Source organism: Cherax quadricarinatus, unplaced genomic scaffold (assembly GCF_038502225.1).
Source record: "Cherax quadricarinatus isolate ZL_2023a unplaced genomic scaffold, ASM3850222v1 Contig40, whole genome shotgun sequence".
In the NCBI taxonomy this organism is placed as follows: domain Eukaryota; kingdom Metazoa; phylum Arthropoda; class Malacostraca; order Decapoda; family Parastacidae; genus Cherax; species Cherax quadricarinatus.
The window spans coordinates 476,579-502,388 of NW_027195066.1; the positions used below are offsets into that span (position 1 = coordinate 476,579).

Consider the following 25,810-nt stretch of genomic DNA (forward strand, 5'->3'; position numbering starts at 1 on the left):
GTGGCTACACTTGGCATGGATAGACCACAGGCATCAGTAGATGGTGGTAGTGGTGATGGTAGTGCCACGGCCATGCATGACTCACCAGCCCAGGCTGGGACCCACGCTACTGACTCCGCAGTTCAAGGACAAAGCGGAGCGTCAGGCACCAGCCCACCACAACCACAACTACCCACACAACCAGCCTATGATGTCCAGTATCCACCAGCAAACCGTATCTGGGATTGGCAGCAAAATCCCAATTTTGTTCCCAAGCTTCACCACTTTGATGACTCTCAAAGTGGAATTCTTCCTACTTGTTCCCTTGGAAACACGGCCAGTGAACTGGAATTTTTTGAAATATTCTTTGACCAGCCCTTGATGGAAATTATTGTCAGGGAAAGTATCAAGTATTTTGAGTACACCATGGCAAATACGATCATATCACCACAGTCAAGACTACACCGGTGGAAAGAGACGACTGTTGCAGAAATGTATTTGCTTTTTGCAACAATAATGCTTATGCCTCATGTCTATAAGCATTATATAAAAGCATACAGTGGAACCTCAAATATCAAACTTAATCAGTTCCAGGAGTTAGCTCTAAATTCGAAAAGTCTGAAAAGCGAAGCAATATTTCCCATAAGAAATAATGGAAATGAAATTAATCCGTTCCAGAAACCCAAAAATATTCACATTAAAAAAATACATTTTATTATTTCCTTCTTCACATCTATAGTGTTTCTCACTTTCTTTACCACAGGAGTACCACTAGCAAGTTTCTTTGGGCCCATTGTAGCTTATTTCACAGTCCCACAAGCACTAAACAATGAAATAATTGTAAAATGTTTGAATGAGAGTGCAGGTTAGTGTTCACTCAGGCATCAACAAAACCAGACTGGCTCACGGTGCCTGCATGGGGGGACAGACAGAGTGGGCTGCCGGACAGGTCCGTAACTAGCGGTTCGAAAATAGGGGCGAGTTCGATAATAAGGACAACGTTGGTTCGAAAAAAGGGTTCTATTTTCGAAGAGTTCGATGAACAATACGTTCATAATTTGAGGTTCCACTGTACTGGTCCACAGATCGGCTAATTTCTACCCCGGTCTTCAGTGAAATCATCCCAGTGAACAGGTTTATCTTACTGTTACGTATGTTGCACTTCTCTGACAAAACCAAGCCTGACAGAAGTGACAGGTTATACAAGATTAGAAATTTTTTATAGATCTCAAACAAAAGTTCAGCATGTACTTTTATCCATTAAAGAATCTTGTAATTGATGAGTCTTTGATTTTGTTCAAAGGTAGGCTGTCATTCAAGCAGTATATACCGAGCAAGAGGAAACGCTTTGGTATAAAACTGTTTGTACTCTGTGGCTGTGACAGTGGCCTGGTATTGGATATTGTTGTATACACAGGAAGTAAAACATTGAAAGATACCAAGATGTTATTGGGTATCTCAGGTGACATAGTGAGAAGCATGATGGCACCTTATCTTGGTAAGGGGCATACATTATATACCAATAACTGGTATACAAGCCCTTTACTCAGTGATTTCTTGCGAGTGAACAAGACAGATGTGTGTGGCACAGTGTGTTCTAATCGTAAACATATGCCCAGGCTCAACGCAGGTCTCGTGGTGATGACGTGCAGGTGTTTACTGCCAATGATATCATGGCATTACGGTGGCATGACAAACGAGATGTCACATTGTTGACAACCATTCACCGTAACGAAATGCAAGACAGTGGCAAAGTTGATCGAGTGACTAATGAACGTATTCGAAAACCAGTGACAGTGATTGATTATACACAAAACATGTGCTTGGTTGACAAATGTGACATGCAGATTGGCTTTGTTGATTGTGTTCGTAAAAGTTATAAGTGGTACATGAAACTTTTCTTCCATCTCATGGACATTTCAATGCTCAATGCATATAATATGTACCAAATGAAGACTGGCAACAGACCACCGTATGGTGAATTTTGTTTGTCTGTTGTCAGACAACTCATAATGAAGTACCAGGTAACAACACCTGCTATACAACAAAGTCCTCAAATTCCTGAGAATATACCCATGCGTTTGAGGAGGGAAGGTGATCATTTCATAATACAGCTTCCTTAACTAAGAAGAAATTTGCTCAGAAGAGATGTTTTGTCTATGCACAAACAAAACGATGGCAATGAGGACGCAAAGACACTCGGTTTATGTGTGAGGAATGTAAGGTGCCTCTGTGCATGGTGCCTTGTTTCAAGGAGTTTCACAAGCTTCAGCAGTTCTAAAACCATGTCCAATGACTGTAAATATGTAAATATATGATAAAACATTAGTATTATACAAGATTGGTCACAGACCGGGCCACGGGGGCGTTGACCCCCGGAACTCTCTCCAGGTATCTCCAGGTAATTTATTGTAATAAACAAAAGTAGTAAACAATAATATGATAATAACTTTAGTGTGGTTATTGTGTTCAATACAGTGAGTTTATATATATACATTATATGCAGTATTAGTCTCTCAGGCCCCAAATGTTAGAAGGAAAAGAAAAAAATTAGAAAAGAAAAGAAAAAACTACAAAAAATGTTAAAGTAATGCGCGTATGTGGAAATCGTCGATGTTGCCACCACCAGGTCATTTTGGGTAAACTTTCTTAGCACTGTATCTCGGTAATGACTGATCAGAATTTTTTTTTTTTGTCTTATTACCTTCACAAAAATATACTCTTTAATTCTGTAAGAAAAAATAAATTTTTTCTTTTTCAAAATTTCTTGGACACTGGAGCACCACTTCAGATTTTGGCCTTGGACCCTGAAGGGGTTAATTGTGATGAAACTGGCCTGTTTTGGAAGAAAATGCCAAACAGGACCTACATTACTGAGGAGGAAAAGGCACTCCCAGGACATAAGCCTATGAAAGACAGGCTTACTCTCTTGATGTGTGCTAATGCTAGTGGTGATTGCAAAGTGAAGCCTCTATTGGTGTATCACTCTGAAACTCCCATAGTGTTCAGGAGAAACAATGTCCTCAAGGCTAATTTGTGTGTGATGTGGAGGGCAAACAGTAAGGCATGGGTCACTAGAGACCTTTTCTATGACTGGTTACACCATGCCCCCACTGTGAAAAATTACCTCCTGGAAAATAAATTGGACCTTAAGTGCCTCTTGGTATTAGACAATGCTCCTGGTCATCCTTCAGATGTGGCAGAGCGACTTTCTGGGGACATGAGCTTCATTAAGGTGAAGTTTTTGATTCCTAATACCACTCCTCTTCTGCAGCCCATGGACCAGCAGGTCATTTCCAACTGTGAAAAATTACCTCCTGGAAAATAAATTGGACCTTAAGTGCCTCTTGGTATTAGACAATGCTCCTGGTCATCCTTCAGATGTGGCAGAGCGACTTTCTGGGGACATGAGCTTCATTAAGGTGAAGTTTTTGATTCCTAATACCACTCCTCTTCTACAGCCCATGGACCAGCAGGTCATTTCCAGCTTCAAAAAACTGTACACAAAAGCTATGTTTGAAAGGTGCTTTGTAGTGACCACAGAAACTCAATTGACTCTAAGAAAGTTTTGGAGAGATCACTTTAGCATCCTCAATTGTGTAAACATTATAGGCTTGGGAGGAAGTGACTAAGAGGACCTTGAACTCTTCTTGGAAGAAACTGTGGCTAGAATGTGTAGACAAAAGGGATTTTGAAGGATTTGAGGCTAACCCTGAGAAGTGTATGCCAGTTGTGGAATCAATTGTGGCATTGAGGAAGTCCTTGGGGTTGGAGGTTAGTGGGGATGATGTGGAAGAGTTGGTGGAGGAGGACAATGAAGAACTAACCACTGATGAGCTGCAAGATCATCTTCAACAGCAAGAGGCCAGACCTGAGGAAACTGCTCCGGAGGAGGGGAGAGAGAAATTGAGGAAGTTGCTTACTTCAAAGATTAAGGAAATGTGTGCAAAGTGGCTTGAAGTGCAAACCTTTTTTGATGAAAATCACCCTGACACAGCTATTGCAAGCCGTGTTGGGGACTATTACACTGATAATGTTGTGACCCACTTTAGGAAAGTCATAAAGGAACGGGAGGTACAGGCCTATATGGACAGATATGTTGTGACAGAGGTCCAGTGACTCTCAAGCTGGTCGTAGTGGCATTAAAAGAAGAAGGGAAATAACCCTGGAAAAGGACTTGCTACCTCAAGTCCTAATGGAAGGGGATTCCCCTTCTAAACATTAACAACATCCACACTCTCCCCTCCTCCCATCCCATCAATCATCACCAGATCTTCAATAAAGGTAAGTGTCAGTTTGTGTGTTTTAAAATTAATATTTCATGTGGTAAAAAAAAATTTTTTTTCTTACTTAGGGGTGTCACGAACGGATTAATTTGATTTCCATTATTTCTTATGGGGAAAATTAATTCAGCTAATGATAATTTCAGCTAACGATGAGCTTTCAGGAACGGATTAATATCGTTAGCTGAGGGTCCGCTGTATACCGCAAAGAGGCGGCTAATGGCTGAGAAGTGAACTCCCTTATTTATCGTCTGTCTTTTTTATTTTTGGTATACATTAAGAAGCATCTTTCCATCATACATTGCCTAAGTTTCAATGAGATAGCCCAACAAACAACTGAGAAAAAAAATATTTACCAAAAATCATGTATGGCAAGCGCAAGCCAGGTACTGGAAATAAGTTACTTTCACTTTTTTGGGTTATCCCAGGTTCTCTATACATACACTGCTATGTATGATAATCTATGTAACTGTAGTTGTGTATACCTGAATAAACTTACTTATTTACTTACTTCTAGTCTGTCAACTGAGTACAAGAAACTGCCTATTCACCTATTTCAACTACCCAATAAAGTGGTCAGAAATTGGCAATCTGGCCAATTTCACATAAATTTCAACAGATGCCAATTTCAAAATAGGGTCCAGAATAAACAATGCAGACATTCCTGGCACTAAAATAACATTTTCTCTGTTCATTAGTCACAGCTCCAGTCCCTTCTTATATTACTCTTGCTTACCATTTGAAATTTTTATTCACACACAAAAAATAGAAGATTTACTGTTATGCAGATTACTGCATAACAGTATTTATATGAAGAGGACATGGGTTACAAGTAAGTACCTTTCTCCTATCCCTGTCTTGGGGGCTTATATTAAAGAAAACAGAGTGTAGCACAGGGCTAACTGTGATATACAGATTATCACACATAGCAGCATATGTGTAGAGAACCTAGGATAACCCAAAAAAGTCAGACAAAGTGGCTTATTTCTAGTACCTGGCTTGGGTTAGCCATATGTGATTTTTGGTAAATATTCGATTCCCAGCCAGGGTAGAAACATTGGGTGTGTTTCTTTACACCTATTGTCTATGTTCACCCATCAGTAAATAATAAATAAATAATGTCAACCCATATAAATAATGTCAACCCATAATTAAATAATGTCAACCCAGTCTTGACTCCGTATTGGAATTTGGACTGGCAGGCGTCGGACAGGTATTAGACGATGACGTCATATGTTTACTCTTGACCATCGCTAAAGAATAGAACATTTCTGCTACTGTGAGTGCAGTTTCAAGGAACTTTTCATCATAAAAGCAATCAAAATCATATCTATCATATTCTATCAAATGAGACCGAAAAAACGAGAATATAACCATAAAAAACATACAAAAATATACCGCTAAGCGGCCGCTAATGGCTGAGAAGTGAACTCAGTTATTTATCGTCTGATTTCTTTCATTTTTGGTGTACGTTAACCCCTTCAGGGTCCATGGCCAAAATCTGAAGTGGTGCTCCAGTGTCCAAGAAATTTTGAAAAAAAAAAAAATTATTATTTCTTACAGAATTAGAGAGTATATTTTTGTGAAGGTAATAAGACAAAAAAAAAATTCTGATCAGTACTTACTGAGATACAGTGCCGAGAAGTTGACCCAAAATGATGTGGTGGTGGCAACATCGACGATTTCCACATACGCGCATTACTTTATTTAACATTTTTTGTAGTTTTTTCTTTTCTTTTCTAATTTTTTTCTTTTCCTTCTAACATTTGGGGCCTGAGAGACTAATACTGCATATAATGTATATATATAAACTCACTGTATTGAACACAATAACCACACTAAAGTTATTATCATATTATTGTTTACTACTTTTGTTTATTACAATAAACATGCACAAATCTTGTATAATACTAATGTTCTATCATATATTTACATATTTACAATCACTGGACATGGTTTTAGAACTGCTGGAGCTTGTGAAACTCCTTGAAACAAGGCACCATGCACAGAGGCACCTTACATTCCTCTCACATAAACCGAGTGTCTTTGCGTCCTTGTTGCCATCGTTTTGTTTGTGCACAGACAACACATCTCTTCTGAGCAAATTTCTTCTAAGTTGAAGGAAGCTGTATTATGAAATGATCACCTTCCCTCCTCAAACGCTTGGGTATATTGCCAGGTGTTGTTACCTGGTACTTCATTGTGAGTTGTCTGACAACAAATAAAATTCACCATACGGTGGTCTGTTGCCAGTCTTCATTTGGTACATATTATATGCATTGAGCACTGAAATGTCCATGAGATGGAAAAGTTTCATGTACCACTTATAACTTTTACGAACACAATCAACAAAACCAATCTGCATGTCACATTTGTCAACCAAGCACATGTTTTGTGTATAATCAATCACTGTCACTGGTTTTCGAATACATTCATTAGTCACTCGATCAACTTTGCCACTGTCTTACATTTCGTTACGGTGAATGGTTGTCAACAATGTGACATCTCGTTTGTCGTGCCACCGTAATGCCATGATGTCATTGGCAGTAAACACCTGCACGTCATCACCACGAGCACCTGCGTTGAGCCTAGGCATATGTTTACGATTAGAACACACTGTGCCACACACATCTGTCTTGCTCACTCGCAAGAAATCACTGAGTAAAGGGATTGTATACCAGTTATTGGTATATAATGTATGCCCCTTACCAAGATAAGGTGCCATCATGCTTCTCACTATGTCACCTGAGATGCCCAATAACATCTTGGTATCTTTCAATGTTTTACTTCTTGTGTATACAACAATATCCAATACCAGGCCACTGTCACAGTCACAGAGTACAAACAGTTTTATACCAAAGTGTTTCCTCTTGCTCGGTATATACTGCTTGAATGACAGCCTACCTTTGAACAAAATCAAAGACTCATCAATTACAAGATTCTTGAATGGATAAAAGTACATGCTGAACTTTTGTTTGAGATCTATAAAAAATTTCTAATCTTGTATAACCTGTCACTTCTGTCAGGCTTGGTTTTGTCAGAGAAGTGCAACATATGTAACAGTAAGATAAACCTGTTCACTGGGATGATTTCACTGAAAACCGGGGTAGAAATTAGCCCATCTGTGGACCAGTATGCTTTTATATTATGCTTATAGACATGAGACATAAGCATTATTGTTGCAAAAAGCAAATACAGGTCTCCCTCAACATTCGCGAGGGTTAGGGGATCAAGAGCCTCATTAATGTTGAAAAACCGTGAATGTTTGGTGCCCCAATATATTGTAGGGAAATATAATACAATGCTGCTTTCTTAACTTGTCCAACCATGAACAGTCATAAAGTACATGAAAACGTCGTAAATTGTACTAAATACATACGTTATGCCTTAATAACATGTATGTTATTAAATACCACTGCCTCAACCAATGCGAGTCCCTACTACCCTCCCTCCGACCCCCCACAACTGGCAGCCAGCCCTCCCACCACTGTGTGGCGAGTGTTTTGTTTGTTCATTATTTGCTATTAAACTACAGTATAAATAATGTAAACCGATCCATGACTGCATATTAGAATGGCTATTCGGACAGGTATTGGAAGGTGACATCATGTGTTTACTCTTGAACACAGCAAAGAATCAAACATTTGTGCTACTGCTAATAATAATAATAATAATAATAATAATAATAATAATATAATAATATAATAATAATAATAATATAATAATAATATAATAATAATATAATAATAATAATAATATAATAATAATAATAATAATATAATAATAATAATAATAAATACGATGGAATTGAAGAAGGAAATTGTACAAAAATACGAGGGTTGAAGCAGTGGTGGAGGAAGTGGTTGACGCAGCCTCAGTGTGGCTTTGTTTATGCTGGAGTGAGTATTAGTCTCCCTGCTCTTCCAAACATTTCACAATAATTCATTGTATTTGGTGCTTGCTTGTAGATTGAGTGTGACTGGAGTGGTTGAGGCAGTGGTAGAGGCACTGCCTCTATAACTGCCTCTACCACTGCCTCTATCACAGCCTCTACCACTGCCTCTACCACTGCCTCTATCACTGCCTCTACCACTGCCTCTACCACTGCCTCTATAACTGCCTCTACCACTGCCTCTATAACTGCCTCTACCACTGCCTCTATAACTGCCTCTACCACTGCCTCTATAACTGCCTCTACCACTGCCTCTATAACTGCCTCTACCACTGCCTCTATAACTGCCTCTATCACTGCCTCTATAACTGCCTCTACCACTGCCTCTATAACTGCCTCTACCACTGCCTCTATAACTGTCTCTACCACTGCCTCAACCACTCCAGTCACACTCAATCTACAAGCACCAAATACAATGAATTATTGTGAAAGGTTTGGAAGAGCACGGAGACTAATACTCACTCCAGCATAAACAAAGCCACACTGACGATGCGTCAACCACTTCCTCCACCACTGCTTCAACCCTCGTATTTTTGTACAATTTCCTTCTTCAGTTCTATCGTATTTATTATTATTATTATTATTATTATTTTTATTATATTTTTATTATATTATTATTATTATTATTATTATTATTATTATTATTATTATTATTATTATTATTAGCAGTAGCACAAATGTTTGATTCTTTGCTGTGTTCAAGAGTAAACACATGATGTCACCTTCCAATACCTGTCTGAATAGCCATTCTAATATGCAGTCATGGATCGGTTTACATTATTTATACTGTAGTTTAATAGCAAATAATGAACAAACAAAACACTCACCACACAGTGGTGGGAGGGCTGGCTGCCAGTTGTGGGGGGTCGGAGGGAGGGTAGTAAGGACTCCTGGCAGTAAACTTAAATATGATTTGGAGGCTGGAAATTTGGCGGTTGGGAATTCGCGAATGTGTGAAGCCCGCGAAAGTTGAAAACGTGAATGTTAAGGGAGACCTGTACATTTCTGCAACAGTCATCTCTTTCCACCGGTGTAGTCTTGACTGTGGCGATATGATCGTATTTGCCATGGTGTACTCAAAATACTTGTTACTTTCCCTGACAATAATTTCTATCAAGGGCTGGTCAAAGAATATTTCAAAAAATTCCAGTTCATTGGTCGTGTTTCCAAGGGAACAAGTAGGTAGAATTCCACTTTGGGAGTTATCAAAGTGGTGGGGCTTGGGAATGAAATTGGGATTTTGCTGCCAATCCCAGATACGGTTTGCTGGTGGATACTGGACATCATAGGCTGGTTGTGCGGGTAGTTGTGGTTGTGGTGGGCTGGTGGCTGACGCTCTACTTTGTCCTTGAACTGCGGAGCCAGTAGCGTGGGTCCCAGCCTGGGCTGGTGAGTCACGCATGGCCGTGGCAATACCATCACCACTACCACCTTCTACTGATGCCTGTGGTCTATCCATGCCAAGTGTAGCCACATCATCCTCACTTTCACTGTCTATTCCTGGTGTAGGGCCACGGGATGTACTCCGGGATGTACTCCGTCCCCTGGGCACTGCATAGGGTACACTACCCGAGCGCATGCGGCGGCGTACATACTGACGCTTCACTGGTGAATACATTTCCTCACTATCTCTACTCGAATGATCGTCAAGAGCAATAAAATCACCATCGACGTCACTATCATCATCATTACTGAAGTCAGAGGCCTGGCCACATGAAAATAATAGTTTTCTCTTGTGTTGAGGTACAACTGACCGTGACTGAGTAGTGCCCACACCAGAGGTAGAAGGATGAGGATCGTCAGGGTTTTCTGCGCTATTATCGGTATCCTGGTCATTCCTTTCAGTCACTAACTGATCAAAGACAAAGAATTCATCTTCATTTTCACTTCCACCAATGTCAGAACTATCAGACAGGAAGAGAAGAGTTCCAATTTTCCTTGGAGTGAGAGCTGCCTTGCGACAAGGCATGGTGAACAAGGGTAACTGAGCCGGCGTTCCCACAATGCTATGCGGGCGCCTAGATTTTTTTGTTTATGGTGCACACCCATCACGCAGACCCGTTCTCTCACATGTAGGCCTATGAGCGCTTTTGCGCTAAATTTGATGGTGCTAGAATTTTGGCATAGATCTATGGTTTGGACACTGAACGTGAAGCCGTAGATCTACGGGACTGACCCCTGAAAGGGTTAAGAAGTATCTTTCCATCATACATTGTCCAAGTTTCAATAAGATAACCCAACAAAAAACTGAGAAAATAATAATAGTAATAATAATAATAATAATAATAATAATAATAATAATAATAATAATATCTTAACTACACATACATATGCAAGGTATACAGGCCGAGCTGACATCAGTGACATACTACTATATAGAAAGCCACTTGTTATGCAGAGTATATCAAGCAAATTAGGTCAGTGTCCTAGGATAACACCCACACCAGTCAACTAACACACAGGTACCCATTTACTGATGGGTGAACATAGACAACAGGTGTAAAGAAACACACCCAATGTTTCTACCCTGGCTGGGAATCGAATATTTACCAAAAATCATATATGGCTAACCCAAGCCAGGTACTAGAAATAAGCCACTTTGTCTGACTTTTTTGGGTTATCCTAGGTTCTATGATAATCTATGAAGAGAAAATAGCTTTTTTGTTTCAGTTTTATGGTGCAGTACGAGTGTATATCACAGTTAACCCTTTCAGGGTCCATCCCGTAGATCTACGGCTTTACGTTCAGGGTCCAAACCGTAGATCTACGCCAAATTTCTAGCGGCGTCAAATTTAGCACAAGAAGGCTGGTAGGCCTACATCTGAGAGAATGGCTCTGGGTGGTCAGTGTGCACACCATAGAAAAAATCTGGACGCCCGCATGGCATTGTGGGAACGCCGGAAAAGTAGCTTTGTTCATAGTGCCTGGCGGCAAAGAAGCTCTCACTCCCCACTCACTCTCGGAGTGAATTCTGACTCCCCTCTTCACAACTTACAGTTCTAAGACTGATGGAAGTGGAGTTGAAGACAAATTCTATGGTTTTGAACCATATGGTACCATTGTGCCATATAGTACAATGGTACCATATGGTACAATGGTGCCATGTCATACAATGGTATCATATGGTACAATGGTATATGGTACAATGGTACCATATGGTACAATGTACCATATAGTACATTGTACCATATGGTACTTTATACCATATGGTACAGGGTACAGGGACCCTAATGGAAATAAGTCTGTCTGACTTTTTTGGGTTATCCTAGGTTCTCCAAACATATGCTGCCAAGTATGATATTCTATGTAACTTTATTTGTGTATTACTAAATAAACTTACTTGTGATGCCACATGCACTTGAGTAAGTTTATTCAGGTGTACAGAAATACAATTACGTAGATTATCATACATAGCAGCATATGTATAAAATCTTAGGATAATCCAAAAAAGTCAGGGTGACTTATTTCAATAGTTATCCCTGTATCTGTACCATATGGTGTACTGTACTGTATGGTACCCTGTACCATGTGGTACCCTGTGCCATATGGTACCCTGTGCCATATGGTAACCCTGTACCATATGGTACCCTGCACCATGTTACCCAGCACCATAATTAACCCTGTACTGCATGGTACCCTATACCATATAGTACAATGTACCATGTGGTACCCTGTAACATATGATACCGTGTACCATATGGTTAATAGGTGTTGGTGGCATGAGACACCAGCCAAGACTGAGTGAGTGGCGACGCAAGCTAGCTACTGACTCCCCTATTTCCGAGACAAGTGCTTTGTCATCCACCTCAAGGAACACGTCAGGTTCCTGTACACTTGTAAATATATAATAGAACATTACTAATATACAACATTTTTGCATATTTTTGTTGTAAACAAAATAATAATGAAAATATTAGTGTTTATTGTGTTGAATACAACAGTACCATATGGTACAATGAATGATATGGTATCATTGTACTGTATGGTACAATGTACCATATGGTACCATTGCATCATAATGTGCCATATGGTACCATTACACCATATGGTACCATAAGATACCATTGCACCATATGGTACCATAAGGTACCATTGCACCATATGGTGCCATTGTATCATATGGTACCATTGTACCAAATGGTGCCATTGTACCATATGGTTCCATTGTATCATATGGTACTATTGTATCATGTGCCATTGTACCATATTGTACCATATGGTACCATTGTATCATATGGTGCCATTGTACCATATGGTACCATTGCACCCTATGGCACCATTGTACTATATGGTACCGTTGTATTCAACACAATAACTGCACTAATATTTTCATCATTTTGTTTACAATAAACTTGTAAACAAGTTTTGTAAGCAATATAATGATAAATTAGTGCAGTTATTGTGTTGAATACAATGAGTGTGCACTTGTACAATATACATTATACTGGTCTCACAGGCCACAAATGTTATTAGAAAAAGAAAAGAAATAAAAAAGAAAAGAAAAAAGTATAAAAAACGTAAAATAAAAAAATGGGATTTTGCAGAAGTCACTGATGTTGCCGCCACCCGGTCATTTTGGGCCAAATTCTCGGCGCTGTATCTCGGTAAGTACTTACCAGAATTTTTTGTTTTGTTTTATTACCTTCACAAAAATATCTTTAATTCTGTAAGAAAATAATTTTTTTTTTTTTTTTTTCAAAATGTCTTGGACACTGCGGCACCACTTCAGATTTTGGCCTTGGACTCTGAAAGGGTTAAAAAAGAAAGAAGGGAAGTAACCCCAGATAAGGACTTCATACCTGAAGTCCTAATGGAAGGAGATTCTCCTTCCAACCAATAGTGTACACCTTCCTCCTATCCCCTCCTCCCGTCTTCCATCTACCCAGATGTCTTCAGTAAAGTTAAGTGTAATGTTATTATTATTTTTTATATGCATGTACTTGATTTCTCATTGTTTTCAGTATGTAAATCTTTATTTAATTTGAAAAAAAAATTTTTGGGTGTTTGGAACGGATTAATTTTATTTCCATTATTTCTTATGGGGAAAATGGTTTCGCCATTCGGCAATTTCGACTTTCAGCAGGCTCTCTGGAATGGATTAATCATGAAACTCGGGGTCCACTGTATACGTCTTACGAGCCACAGTGTTTGACATATATACATGTATACTCAAAAATTCTAGCGGCTTCAAATCAAGCAAGAGAAAGCTGGTAGGACCACATGTGAGAGAATGGGTCTGTGTGGTCAGTGTGCACCATATAAAAAAATCCTGCAGCACGCAGTGCATAATGAGAAAAAAAAAGACTGTGTTTTTGCATTAAAACGTCGACTTCGTGGTGTATTTTCAGACAAGCACCTAAAGTCGGTACCTGACCAGCCGGGCTGTGGCTCATACATTGGATTGCATGCAGCCAGCAGTAACAGCCTGGTTGATCAGACCCTGATTCGCCATGAGGCCTGGTCACAGACCGGGCCACGGGGGCTTTGACCCATGGAACTCTCTCCAAGTGAACTCCAGTATTTATGGTTGTATTCTCGTTTTCTTAGTCTCATTTGAGAGAATGGAAAACATATTATAGAAATAGAGGTGATTTTGACTGGTTTTACTATGAAAAGAACCTTGAAATGGAGCTCAAAGTAGGGGAAATGTTTGATTTTTGCATATGTTCAAAAATAAACAAATATTGTCCAATAAATGTCCAACTAGCCATTCTAATATGCAGTCATGAATGGGTTGACATTATTTATACAATTATTACAATATTGCAGTAGTCTGCATAACATAAATCTTCTATTTTTTATTTGAATAAAAATTCAAAATAGAAAGCAAGAGTAATATTAGAGGGGCCTGGAGACATGACTGATGAACAAAGAAAATGTTATTTTAGAGTCAGGAATGTCTGCATTGTGCATTCTGGATCCTATTTTGAAATTGACATTTTTTTAATTTGTGTGAAATTGGCCAAATTGCAAATTTCTGACCACGTTATTGGATAGTTAGAATCGGTAAATGGGCGGTTTGTTGTACTCAATTGATAGATCAAATGGAGTTCTAAATAAATAGCTATGAGTTTGGTCTACTGGAACAATGGAATTAGCCGAAAATAGGGCTCAAAGCGGGCGAAATCGCCAATTCATAAATGTCACCGAGGTCGCTAACTTCGCGAGAGCATAATTCTGTAAGCTTTCCATCAGATTTCATTCTTTTGGTTTCATTACAGTCAGGAAAAGATTTTCTACATTTCATAAGAAAAAAAATTTTTTTTTTTTTTTTTTCCAAAATTTTTTCAACACCAGAAGACACCTCAGGATTTGGGGTTGCGACAGTCAAAGGGTTAACCCTTTCAGGGTCCAAGGCCCAAATCTGGAGTCACGCACCAGTGTCCAAGAATTTAAAAAAAAAAAATTTGTTATTTTTTCTTATGAAATCGTAGAGAATCTTTTTGTGAAGGTAATAAAACAAAAAGTACGAAATTTGGTGGAAAATTGACGAAATTATGCTCTCGCGAATTTTGATGTGTCAGCGATATTTACGAATCGGCGATTTTGCCGACTTTGACTCCCATTTTAGGCCAATTACATTATTCCAATCAACCAAATTCTTAGCTATTTCACTAGTATTACTTCTATTCTATCGATTGAGCACAAGAAATCGCCAAGTCAACTGTTTCAACTACAAAATAAAGTGATTGGAAATTGTTAATTTGGCCAATTTAACACAAAGTTCAAAATATTCCAATTTCAAAATAGGGTCCAGAATGAACAATGTAGGCATTCCTGGCACTAAACTAACATTTCCTCTGTTCATTAGTTATGTTTTGAGGCTTTACAAATAAATTCCATTTTGATTTTTTATTCACATAATGAATTTTTATTCACACCAAAAAATAGAAGATTTACTGTTATGCAATACTGTAATAATTGTATAAATATCAACACCATATTTGTGAATGTATATTAGACCCACCAGCTGACGTGTATTAGATGTGTGAGGTCGTTTGTTTACTCTTGAATATCGGCAAAAATTTAACATTTCCGCTAATTTGAGCTCAGTTTCAAGCCATTTCCAGTGCTAAAACCAATCAAAATCATCTCTATTTCTGTAATATGTCTTCCATTCTATCAAATGAGACCAAGAAATCGCAAATACAACTATAAAAAACATACGAAAAAACACTGCAAAGTTGCTGTTTTAATCGAAAAATCATGATTTCATTTTTTTTCTCTCATTATACACAGTGTGCTGCAGGATCTGTTTTATGTGGTGCACACATACCACATAGATGTATTCTCTCATATCTAGGCCCAAATGTACCACTCACAGTTTATCAGAGTGAGCTGAGCTCATGGCGTAGATCTACGGTTTGGACCCTGAACGTAAAGCCGTAGATCTACGGGACGGACCCTGAAAGGGTTAAGGGTTAATTGAAAAATTAAAAAAAAAATTATTTTTTCTTTTGAAATGATGCAGAGTCTTTTCCTGATGGTAATGACACCAAAAGTATGAAATTTGATGGAAAACTTATGAATTGCATTCTTGCGAAGCTAGAGCTCAGCAGTATTTACGCATCGGTGATTTTGCCCACTTTAAGCCCTATTTTCAGCCAATTCCATTGTTCCAGTCGACTGAAATCAGAGCTACTTTGCTAGAACTCCATTTATCGATGTCAACTACCCAATAAAGTGGTCAGAAATTGGCAATTTGGCCAATTTCACACAAATTTCAAAAGATGGCAATTTCAAAATAGGGTCCAGAATAAACAAGGCAGACATTCTTGGCACTAAAATAACATTTTCTCTGTTCATTGTCACATCTCCAGGTGCCTCTTATATTACTCTTGCTTTCCATTTTTAATTTTTATTCTCACAAAAAATAGAAGATAACTGTTATGCAAACTACTGCATTATTATAATAATTGTATAAATAATGTCATCCCATTCATGACTGCATATTAGACTAGCCAATTGGACACGTATTGGACAATGACATCATTTGTTTACTCTTGAACATCAGGAAAAATCGAACATTTCTGCTACTTTGAGCTCAGTTTCAAGGTACTTTTCATCATGAAACCAATCAAAATCTTCTCCATTTCTGTAATATATCTTCCACTCTATCAAATGAGACCAAGAAAATGAAAATACATTCATAAATGCCATACGACAATACACTGAACAATTGCTGTTTTAAACCAAAAGCAGTCGGAGTTTTTTTCCCCTCATTCACTGTGTGCTACAGGAATTTTTTTTATACTGTGCACACTGACCATGCAGGCCCATTCTTTCACGTGTAGGCCTACCAGCTTTCTTCCACCAGATTTGAAGGCGCTAGAATTTTGGCATATTACTACAGGACCAACACTGGTTCTCAAGCTGTAGTACTACGGGACTGACACTGAAAGGCTTAAAAACATAAATATGAAAAACAGTGCAGACTGCATTCAATATCAAAAGAGCAGACAAAATGATACATATCAATACAGAGGACCCCCAGTTTTCGTCCTTAATCTGCTCCAGAAGGTTGGCTGAAATTCAAAATGGACGAAAACCGAAGTAATATTTCCCATAAGAAATAATGTAAATCCAATTAATCCATTACAGACACCCAAAAATATTAACAAAAAATAAATTTATTAATAGAACTAGGCATTAAAAAGCAATAAAAAGTAAAATACATACACAGTACATTAATTACTTACCTTAAAATATTTGTAATCATAATGTAGGGCAAGAGGTGAGTAGTATTTATTTGTAGGAAGTCAGTGTAGGTAGCCGGTAGGTGTAGCCTGGGCTACACCTACCGGCTACCTACACTGCGGCCCAGAGCCATATTATTACCATCGACATACCATGTTCACTGAGTTTAATCATTTCTAACAACTACCTTCAGATTCCATTTTAAATAAAGGGAAAAGTAATGAATAGATAGAGAAGAGTTTGATTGGATTCAGGACTAGAAGTAACTTGAAACTGAGCTCGGATTAGTAGAAATATTAAATTTTTGTCAATATTCCAGAGATGGGTAAAATGCCCCTACAACCATCCTCCCCCAGTTTGTTTTATGGGTTTTTAATATGATTCAATTATTGGGATGCTGTAAATCATGAACAATTTTTTCTGATTATACAGTGGACCACCGGTTTTTGTAATTAATCCATTCCAGAGAGAGTGACTAAACCCGTATCTGATGAATTCCGAAATAATTTTCCCCATAAGAAATAATGGGAATCTAATTAATCCTTTTCAGACACCCAAAAGTATTAAAAAAAATGATTTCTACATGAAGTATACATTTAACTACACAGAAAACACTGATACATGAAAAATAAAATAACATCACACTTACCTTTATTGAAGACATGGTAATGTTTGGAAGATGGGAGGAGGGGAGAGGATGGAGGAGTTTACAGTTGTTTGGAAGAGGATTGCCCTTCCATAAATACTTCAGGTACCAAGTTATCCTGGGTGACTTTCCTTCTTTGTTTTTTAATGCCACTAGGACCAGCTTGAGAGTTACTGGACCCCTGTCACTCAAAAAAGTGTTCCAGAGAGGTCTTTTTCTGGTGTATGTTAGAAATTGTGTTGGGAGACAGGACAAGATAGTCCTTCAATATGACACTAATATCAGCTCTACAGTTTATTTATCTAGCACAATTCATCTAATATGACATAAACAATATTAATAACAGAGAAACATGATATATACTCTAGAATGAATAAAATATGGCATTAAGAATGTCATGAGTGGTGGTGTGTTGTTTGTTGTTGGGTGTTATAAGGGCCACTGAAAGATAAGCCTTACATAGTGGTGAAGGTAGCAGCAAGAGGCAGAAGAGGCGGCGGTGTTAGTCAGTAGCCCTATATACCTCCTACAACAATGGAGGAGTCAGTTTCATGCTGTCCTTTTTCTTTCGATTAATCGATTAACTTACTACACTGTTAATGCTACACTTTATTGCTGGCTGGTGCTATGGCATTTGTGACTCCTGCTGCTTTAGTATAGTACATATTGCAGAATCACTGAAAAAGGCACATTCTCCCCTCTCAGCCCTTTACCAAAGGGCTGGCTGGCACTAGGAACTTTCCTTGGGCCCATGGTGGTTTATTTAGCAGTTGCAAGCACTAAAAAGAATGGATTATAAAATACATCATATGAACGTGTGGGATCATCCTCACTGGCTAGTAAACAATGGCACACTGGCTGTACATGGAGTGTTGGGGTAGCTCGTGCCACGTGGACAGGTTCCAGACAAATGACTTATACCGAGTTCAGTGATGATCACTGAGCCAATATTTTGACGAAAAAACGTTAATTACAGTGGACCCCCGGTTTGCGATGGCATCAGTATCCGATAAATCCGGTATTCGATACATTTTAACGCAAAAACTTTGCCTCGGTTAACGTTAAAAAACCGGTATATGCGATTCGTCCGAGACATGTCCACGTATGGCCCAGTGTTTACAAGCTAGCCAGTGTGCTCGCATCTAAGGATACATTCGGTACATTCCATATTATCACAGTGTTTTTGGTGCTTGTTTCTGCAAAATAAGTCACCATGGGCCCCAAGAAAGCTTCTAGTGCCAACCCTGTGGTAAAAAGGGTGAGAATTAGTATGGAAATTAAAAAAGATTTTGAAGGGTTTGGGGCTAACCCTGAGAAGCCTATGCCAGTTGTGGAATCCATTGTGCCTACTTCAGAAATTAAGGAAATGTGTGCAAAGTGGGTTGAACTGCAAACCTTTATGGATGAAAATCACCCTAACACAGCTATTGCAAGCTATGCTGGTGACTATTACATTGACAATGTTGTGGCCCATTTTAGACAATTCGTAAAGGAACGGGAGGTACAGAGCTCTATGGACAGATTTGTTGTGCGACAGAGGTCCAGTGACTCTCAAGCTGGTCCTAGTGGCATTAAAAGAAGAAGGGAAGTAACCCTGGAAAAGGACTTGCTACCTCAAGTCCTAATGGAAGGGATTCCCTTTCTGAACAATAAGTTCGACACTCTCCCCTCCTCCCATCCCATCAATCATCACCAGATCTTCATTAAAGGTAAGTGTCATGTATTCTATTGTTAGTAGAGTAGTACAAACTGTGCATGTCTTCTTCAGTTTGTGTGCATTAAACTTAATATTTCATGTGGTAAAATTTTTTTTTCATACTTTTGGGTGTCTTGCACAGATTAATTTGATTTCCATTATTTCTTATGGGGAAAATTGATTCGCTTTTTGATAATTTTGGTTTATGATGAGCTCTCAGGAACGGATTAATACTGCAAACTGGGGGTCCACTGTATTCTGAACATTACGTATTCCAATGACGTAGTCCGGGGTCCACTGTATGTTATTTCCTGAGAAATAGAATAAATCTTCTATATTTTGTGTGAATAAGAATTCAAAATGAAAAGCAAATGCCAAGAATATCTACATTGTTTATTTTAAACTCAGTTTTTAAATCGGCATATTTTTAATTTTATGTGAATTTTGCCATAATGTGGAATTGTGATCACTTTATTGGGTAGTTAAAATAGTTGAATGGGCAGTTTCTTTTGCTCATTTGATAGAATGGAAAGTATCCTAGCAAAATAGCTAAGAATTTTGTTAACTGGAACAATGAAATTGTCCTAAAATAGGACTCAGAGTGGTCAAAATCACAGTTGCATAAGTTACGCCAAGACCGTAAACTTTGCACCAGTATAATAACATAAGTTTTCCAGTAGATTTTGTACTTTTGTGTCATTATCTTCGGAAAAAAATTCTCTACCATTTTGTGAGATATTTTTTTTTTTTTTTTTTTTTTTTTTTTTTTTGAGGAGGCAGTGAAAATTTTTAAACCTTGAGAACAAGTTTTAAATTGGAAGTCTGGACTCTGAAATGATTCCCAGCAAAAGGCAGCATTAAGAATGATAAATTCCCACTCTCACCAGCATACTCCACCAATTTTCAAAAGTCTGAATCTGCTCACCATTAAGAACATCCATACTTATTCATGTGCCTACTACATATACAGAACAATATATGCAAATATAAACCCCCCACTCAAACTTCTCCTCACTAACCTTAACAGGACACATGACCACAACACAAGACACAGATCTCTTTTTGATATACCTCATGTCCATATCACACTGTGTAAAAACTCTATGCACATAAAGGGCCCCAAAATATGGAATTCATTACCAGAAGATATTAAAGTAACCCAGTCTGAAAATCAGTTTAAGACTCTTCTCAAAAGCCACTTAATCACCCTAGACTAAATGCTAAATACTCAGTACACATTTACTCACCTATGTACTCCCACATCATAACCGAAACAATCACATTGAACCTTTTATCCATTGTTGACAGGAATATAATTGAATCATTGTTTTCACAAAAAGTATTTTCGAATATAAATATATCTTTGTATTATACAAATTTTGATTCATTCATAATTAATATTCTACTGTACAACTATGAAATAATTACTATCCTACTGTACAACTATGATATACTCCTTATTGTTAAGTAGAATGTATGTGAAGGCTTACTCAGCCCTGTAACAACTTCAGACAGTATTACCAAGGCTGGCTCCTCCTCAGGAAAATTAATGAATAGAAAAAGAAATAATAATTCACAAAGATAAACACTTTATTATTTATTAATGCAAAGATAAAACATTGAAACATGAAGGTGTATCCTATTTGAAAGAAAAATGAAGAATGAAATGAAAAAATGACATTTGAATTCAACGCTAATATGTACAGTCATGCTGGGGTGTCTGGTGGAGGTTGACACCGTCTTGTAGAAATTGTAGCCATTACTGGTGATGTTGGGGGGGTCACAGGTGTTGAATGACAACCCAACGACTAGTTCTTCACAGAGTCTATAGCCTTGAATAGTCTGTCCAGATGATAGGAACGCCGATTCTTCACCACTACAAAGATGAGGGGTAGTATCCTGTGCTCAACTACAATTAATCAGGTAGGTAGATTATAAGGTGACGTCCCAAGACCGGTTTCAGTCCATCTCCTTCAACACTTTTCGTTGGTTGGCAGGTGACCCGATCAGTCATTCCAAGCTGGAAAGAGAGACAGGTTACCCACTGCTTAAGAAATCACTCTCCATGATAAGTGTAAGATACTTAAAAAAGGTGGTGATTATCTAAAAGTCTCATGTGGAGCTTAAAACTGAAAGGACTAAGTTTATTATTGGCCAAAAGTGAAGCTTTCAACCAATAAGTCCACTAGAATAGGAGCAGAGGCTTTTACTTACAGTTGTGCTGGGAGCTGTGAGTCGAGTGATTACTGTTTGGCCGGAGCCCCACACGTCACCTTTCGGGGGGGCGAAAGGGGGGGAGGGGACAGCGGGAGCTAGACTGACGCTACCTTAACAAGCAGCCGGCAATCAAACTATCGTTACCATATACTCGCTCGCTACTCCTATCTGTTGAACTTTTCCCTCACACTGTAAGCCAATAATGTTAAGTTGGCCCATAATGCCTAGGCATAATAGAGGCTCTCTTTGCATTGCAACCCACTTTTGTAAATATAAAATCTCAATGTACTGTTTGCAAAGACTTAAAATAAATAAATGAATGAATTAAAAAAGTTATGTGAATTTTATGAAACAACTTTATTATTTGTATCATAAGTTTTTTCAGATTCATTATTTATTGCTGCTTAAATTGAGAAAAGAGCAATGCACTAACTCATTTTTCTAATCCACAGATGTAGTGAGCAATGAGCAACAAGAATGTTTACACTTGAAATCTCCTGTCTTTCAAGAAGCATCTGTACAAGTGTCTTTTAACATCACCTCATTCTCTTTTACCTTTATTATATACCTTGATTGTTTTGTAATGAACTACAGTAACCCCTTGATAGAACGGACTAATAGGGGGATTGTCCAAGTGTCTAGTATATCAGGATAATGTTGAAAAATACTACAAAGTATCACTTAAATACCTATATATACTTAATAAAATACTATGCACACACTTTACAGATATACTGCAATGAACTTTGGAAATAAAGGAGCTAAAAGTGCAATTTATCTAGTGGATTTTGCTCATAATTTTAGAAGTTCATTATATTGAGGTCTGTTATATCAGTGGTTTGCTGAATATTTTTTGTAAATATTGCAGATGACAATACATAACTCGTTAATTATTTAGACATATCAGGAAAATCTCTGAAAATATGTGATGTCATAATGAAACAAATACCATTAGTGTTTCTTAAAATATTACAGCAAAAATATTTATATAACTCTTAAGCTCATTTACATCAGAGGTTCCCAAACTTATGTTCATCATAAATGTTTTGGAGTAATATTATGCCTTATCCACTGCTTATTCTTTTCTACAGGTGTGAAAAAATACCTTTCTCTGAAAGGTATGTATGACTGTCTGAGATAGTCATATATACCTATACCTACCTCATTTGTGTAAGTATAGCACTGAAATATTTCTATTATTGAACAGTGTTGTTTTAGCATTTGGGACTTTATATTTGTCTATGAAAGTCTGAAGACCAATAAATAAGTATTGAAATAAATAAAGTGACAGTAAAAACATACCTGTGTAGCCCTTGGCAAACCCTTTTGGGTACCAAGTTTGGCAATCTCTGATTTAGAAGATAAACCTTATTAGTGTTCATTATTATTATTACATTCATGAGATGAGCACTAAACCCATAGGGGTTAATACAGCACCTGGGGAAATGGAAGGTAATCAGGGTCAGTTCAAGGAAGGTGAGGTCAGGTTGAATTCCTTGGATCAAGATCTCACTGCCATGAAGGAATATCAGTGTTCAGAATGCTTGAAATATTTTAGCAATAAAGATTGGCTTGAAAGACACATGAAAGTACATACAGGAGAGATAGATCATCAGTGTTCAGAATGTCTAAAATGTTTTAGACAGAGAAGTAATCTTGTCATACACAAGAAAATTCATTCAGGAGAGAAACCATATCAGTGTTCAGAATGTCTGAAATGTTTTAGCCATAAAAGTTATCTTGTTGCACACAAGAAAATTCATACAGGAGAGAAGCCTTATGAGTGTTCAGAATGTCTGAAATGTTTCAGCAATAAAAGTAATCTTGTAAAACATGTGAAAATTCATACAGGAGAGAAGCCTTATCAGTGTTCAGAATGTTCAAAATGGTTTTGCAGAAAAAGTGTTCTTGTAAAGCATGAGAGAATTCATACAGGAGAGAAGCCTTTTCAGTGTTCAGAATGTTTGAAATGTTTTAGCAATAAAAGTATTCTTGTAGAACACAAGAAAACTCATACTGGAGAGAAGCCTTATCAATGTTCAGAATGTCTGAAGTGTTTTGGCCGAAAAAATTATCTTATTATACACAAGAAAATTCATACAGGAGAGAAACCTTATCAATGTTCAGAATGTTTGAAATGTTTTATCAGTAAAAGTGTTCTTGTAAAGCACATGAAAAGTCATACAGAAGAGAAGCCTTTTCAGTGTTCAGAATGTTTAAAATGGTTTAGGCAAAAAAATTATCTTATTATACACAAGAAAATTCATACAGGAGAGAAGCCTCATCAGTGTTCAGAATGTTTGAAATGTTTCAGCAATAAAAGGGATCTTGAAAGACACACAAGAGTTCATACAGATGAAAAGCCTTACCAGTGTTCAGTGTGTATGAAATGTTTTAACAGAAAGAGTTATCTTTCAGTTCACACAAAAATTCATGAAGGAGAGAAAATATATCAATGTTCAGAGTGTATGAAATGTTTTAGCAGGAAAGGCCATCTTGTACAACATGAACAAATTCATAGAGGAAGGAAACCATACAAGTGTTCAGAGTGTTCAAAATGTTTTACCTTTAAGCGTTCTCTTAAAACACATGTGAGGATTCATACAGGAGAGAAACCTTATCGGTGTTCAGTGTGTTTAAAAAGTTTTCGTAATAAAAATGGCCTTGTAGCACATGAGAAAGCTCATACAGGATGTAAACCATATCAGTGCTCAGTGTCTGCTACTGTAGATTATGAAGTTCATACAGGAAGTTAACCATATCATTGTTACATGTGAAATAAGTTAACTATATTATAACCCATAATGGAATTCATACAAGGGAAAAATCATATCATTATTTTCCATGTTGAATTATTTTACTTATAAATCTTTCCTTGCAGCAGAAAAAAGGTTCATACATAATGTAAACCATATCATTGTTGAGTGAAATGTTTTAGTGAAAAAAAGGACCTTTGTAAATCAGAAAAATATTTGAGACTTCTTATAGGAGATAAACCATATCAGTTTTTCCGAATTATTGAAGCATTTTAGCCACAACACAAAATTCATACAGGAGGTGAACCATGTCGCTGTTCAGACGGAAATGTTTTAGACTGTTGCACACTTGTAAAACATGAAAAAAAAATCATTTAGAAGAGAAACTGTATTAAAGATGAATGTGTGTGATATATTTTAGCTATAATTTTAATCTTATAACATGAGAAATCATCCAGAAGATAAACCATACTAGTGTCGTTAAGTGTTAAGAGTAAGCATGGAATGCACCAAGACCTATCTCAATTGTTTAATGACAGTCATGCTTGATGAGGTTAATTTATTGTCTTTGTTAAATGACTCCGATTGATGCATTTTTCCTTCTTCAAGGGGGGCTCTTTGACACAGCAAAGAGGCTCTTAGTCTAAGGAATTAAACCCTTTGGTCTTCATCCTTAAACCAAACCTAAGTATCCTCCAGTCTTCCCTTCCAAGTTTTCAACCTTAGTTTTGACTGCAGCATCACGTTCTGTCCCTCAAACCTCAGGCAAGCATTCTCAGACATGCGTGCCTTTGTGATCTCCTGCATGTGCCCATGCAGTGAGTTTGAAATATCTTGCGTGGAGCCATTATCGATATAATTGGATCTCAGATCGTCTTTTTATTTTAAGCAGGCAAGGGCAGTTGCTCACCGCATCATACACGATGCTAAACGCACTTGTTAGCAAGACTACGTGTCTACCATTACCTCGTCTTTCCCTATGTGTGTGGTTGGGAAGAAGGTACGAAAGCTGTGTGGCAAGTACAGTGGACCCCCGCATAACGATATTAATCCGTTCATGAGAGCTCATTGTTATGCGAAATTATCGTTATGCAAATGAATTTTCTCCATAAGAAATAATGGAAATCAAATTAATCCGTGCAAGACACCCAAAAGTATGAAAAAAAAATTTTTACCACATGAAATATACATTTTCCTACACACAAAGAGAAGGATACATGCACAATAGTAGAGTAGTACATGCACAATATATATTGTGCATGTACTACTCTACTAAATGAAGAATAAATGACACCTTGCAGCAATGACTGATGAGACTGTGTGTCCTGGGAGTGCCTTTTCCTCCTGAGTACTGTAGGTCCTGTTTGGCATTTTCTTCCAGAACAGGCCTTATCACACTGTGTATGCCACTACAATTCTTAAATCTCTCAAACCAACCTTTGCTGGCTTTAAATTCACCAATATGAGCACTAGTTCCAGGCGTTTTTCCCTGTTCACCTGGGTGTTAGTCGACTGGTGTGGGTTGCATCCTGGGAGACAAGATTAAGGACCCCAATGGGAATAAGTTAGAGAGTCCTCGATGAT

The 25,810-nt window shown here is 37.7% G+C and overlaps 1 protein-coding gene across 1 annotated transcript in view; it reads left to right on the top strand.

Moving 5' to 3' along the window:
* Positions 1–25,447, top strand: part of LOC128700664 (zinc finger protein 568-like) — a 59,510-nt gene extending 34,063 nt beyond the window's left edge. The window contains exon 2 of the mRNA XM_053793947.2: positions 21,923–25,447. Coding sequence (XP_053649922.2) covers positions 22,874–24,226 — 1,353 coding nt within the window. The 5' untranslated portion in view covers positions 21,923–22,873 and the 3' untranslated portion in view covers positions 24,227–25,447. The remainder of the gene's footprint in view (positions 1–21,922) is intronic.
* The last annotated feature ends 363 nt before the right edge of the window (positions 25,448–25,810 follow it).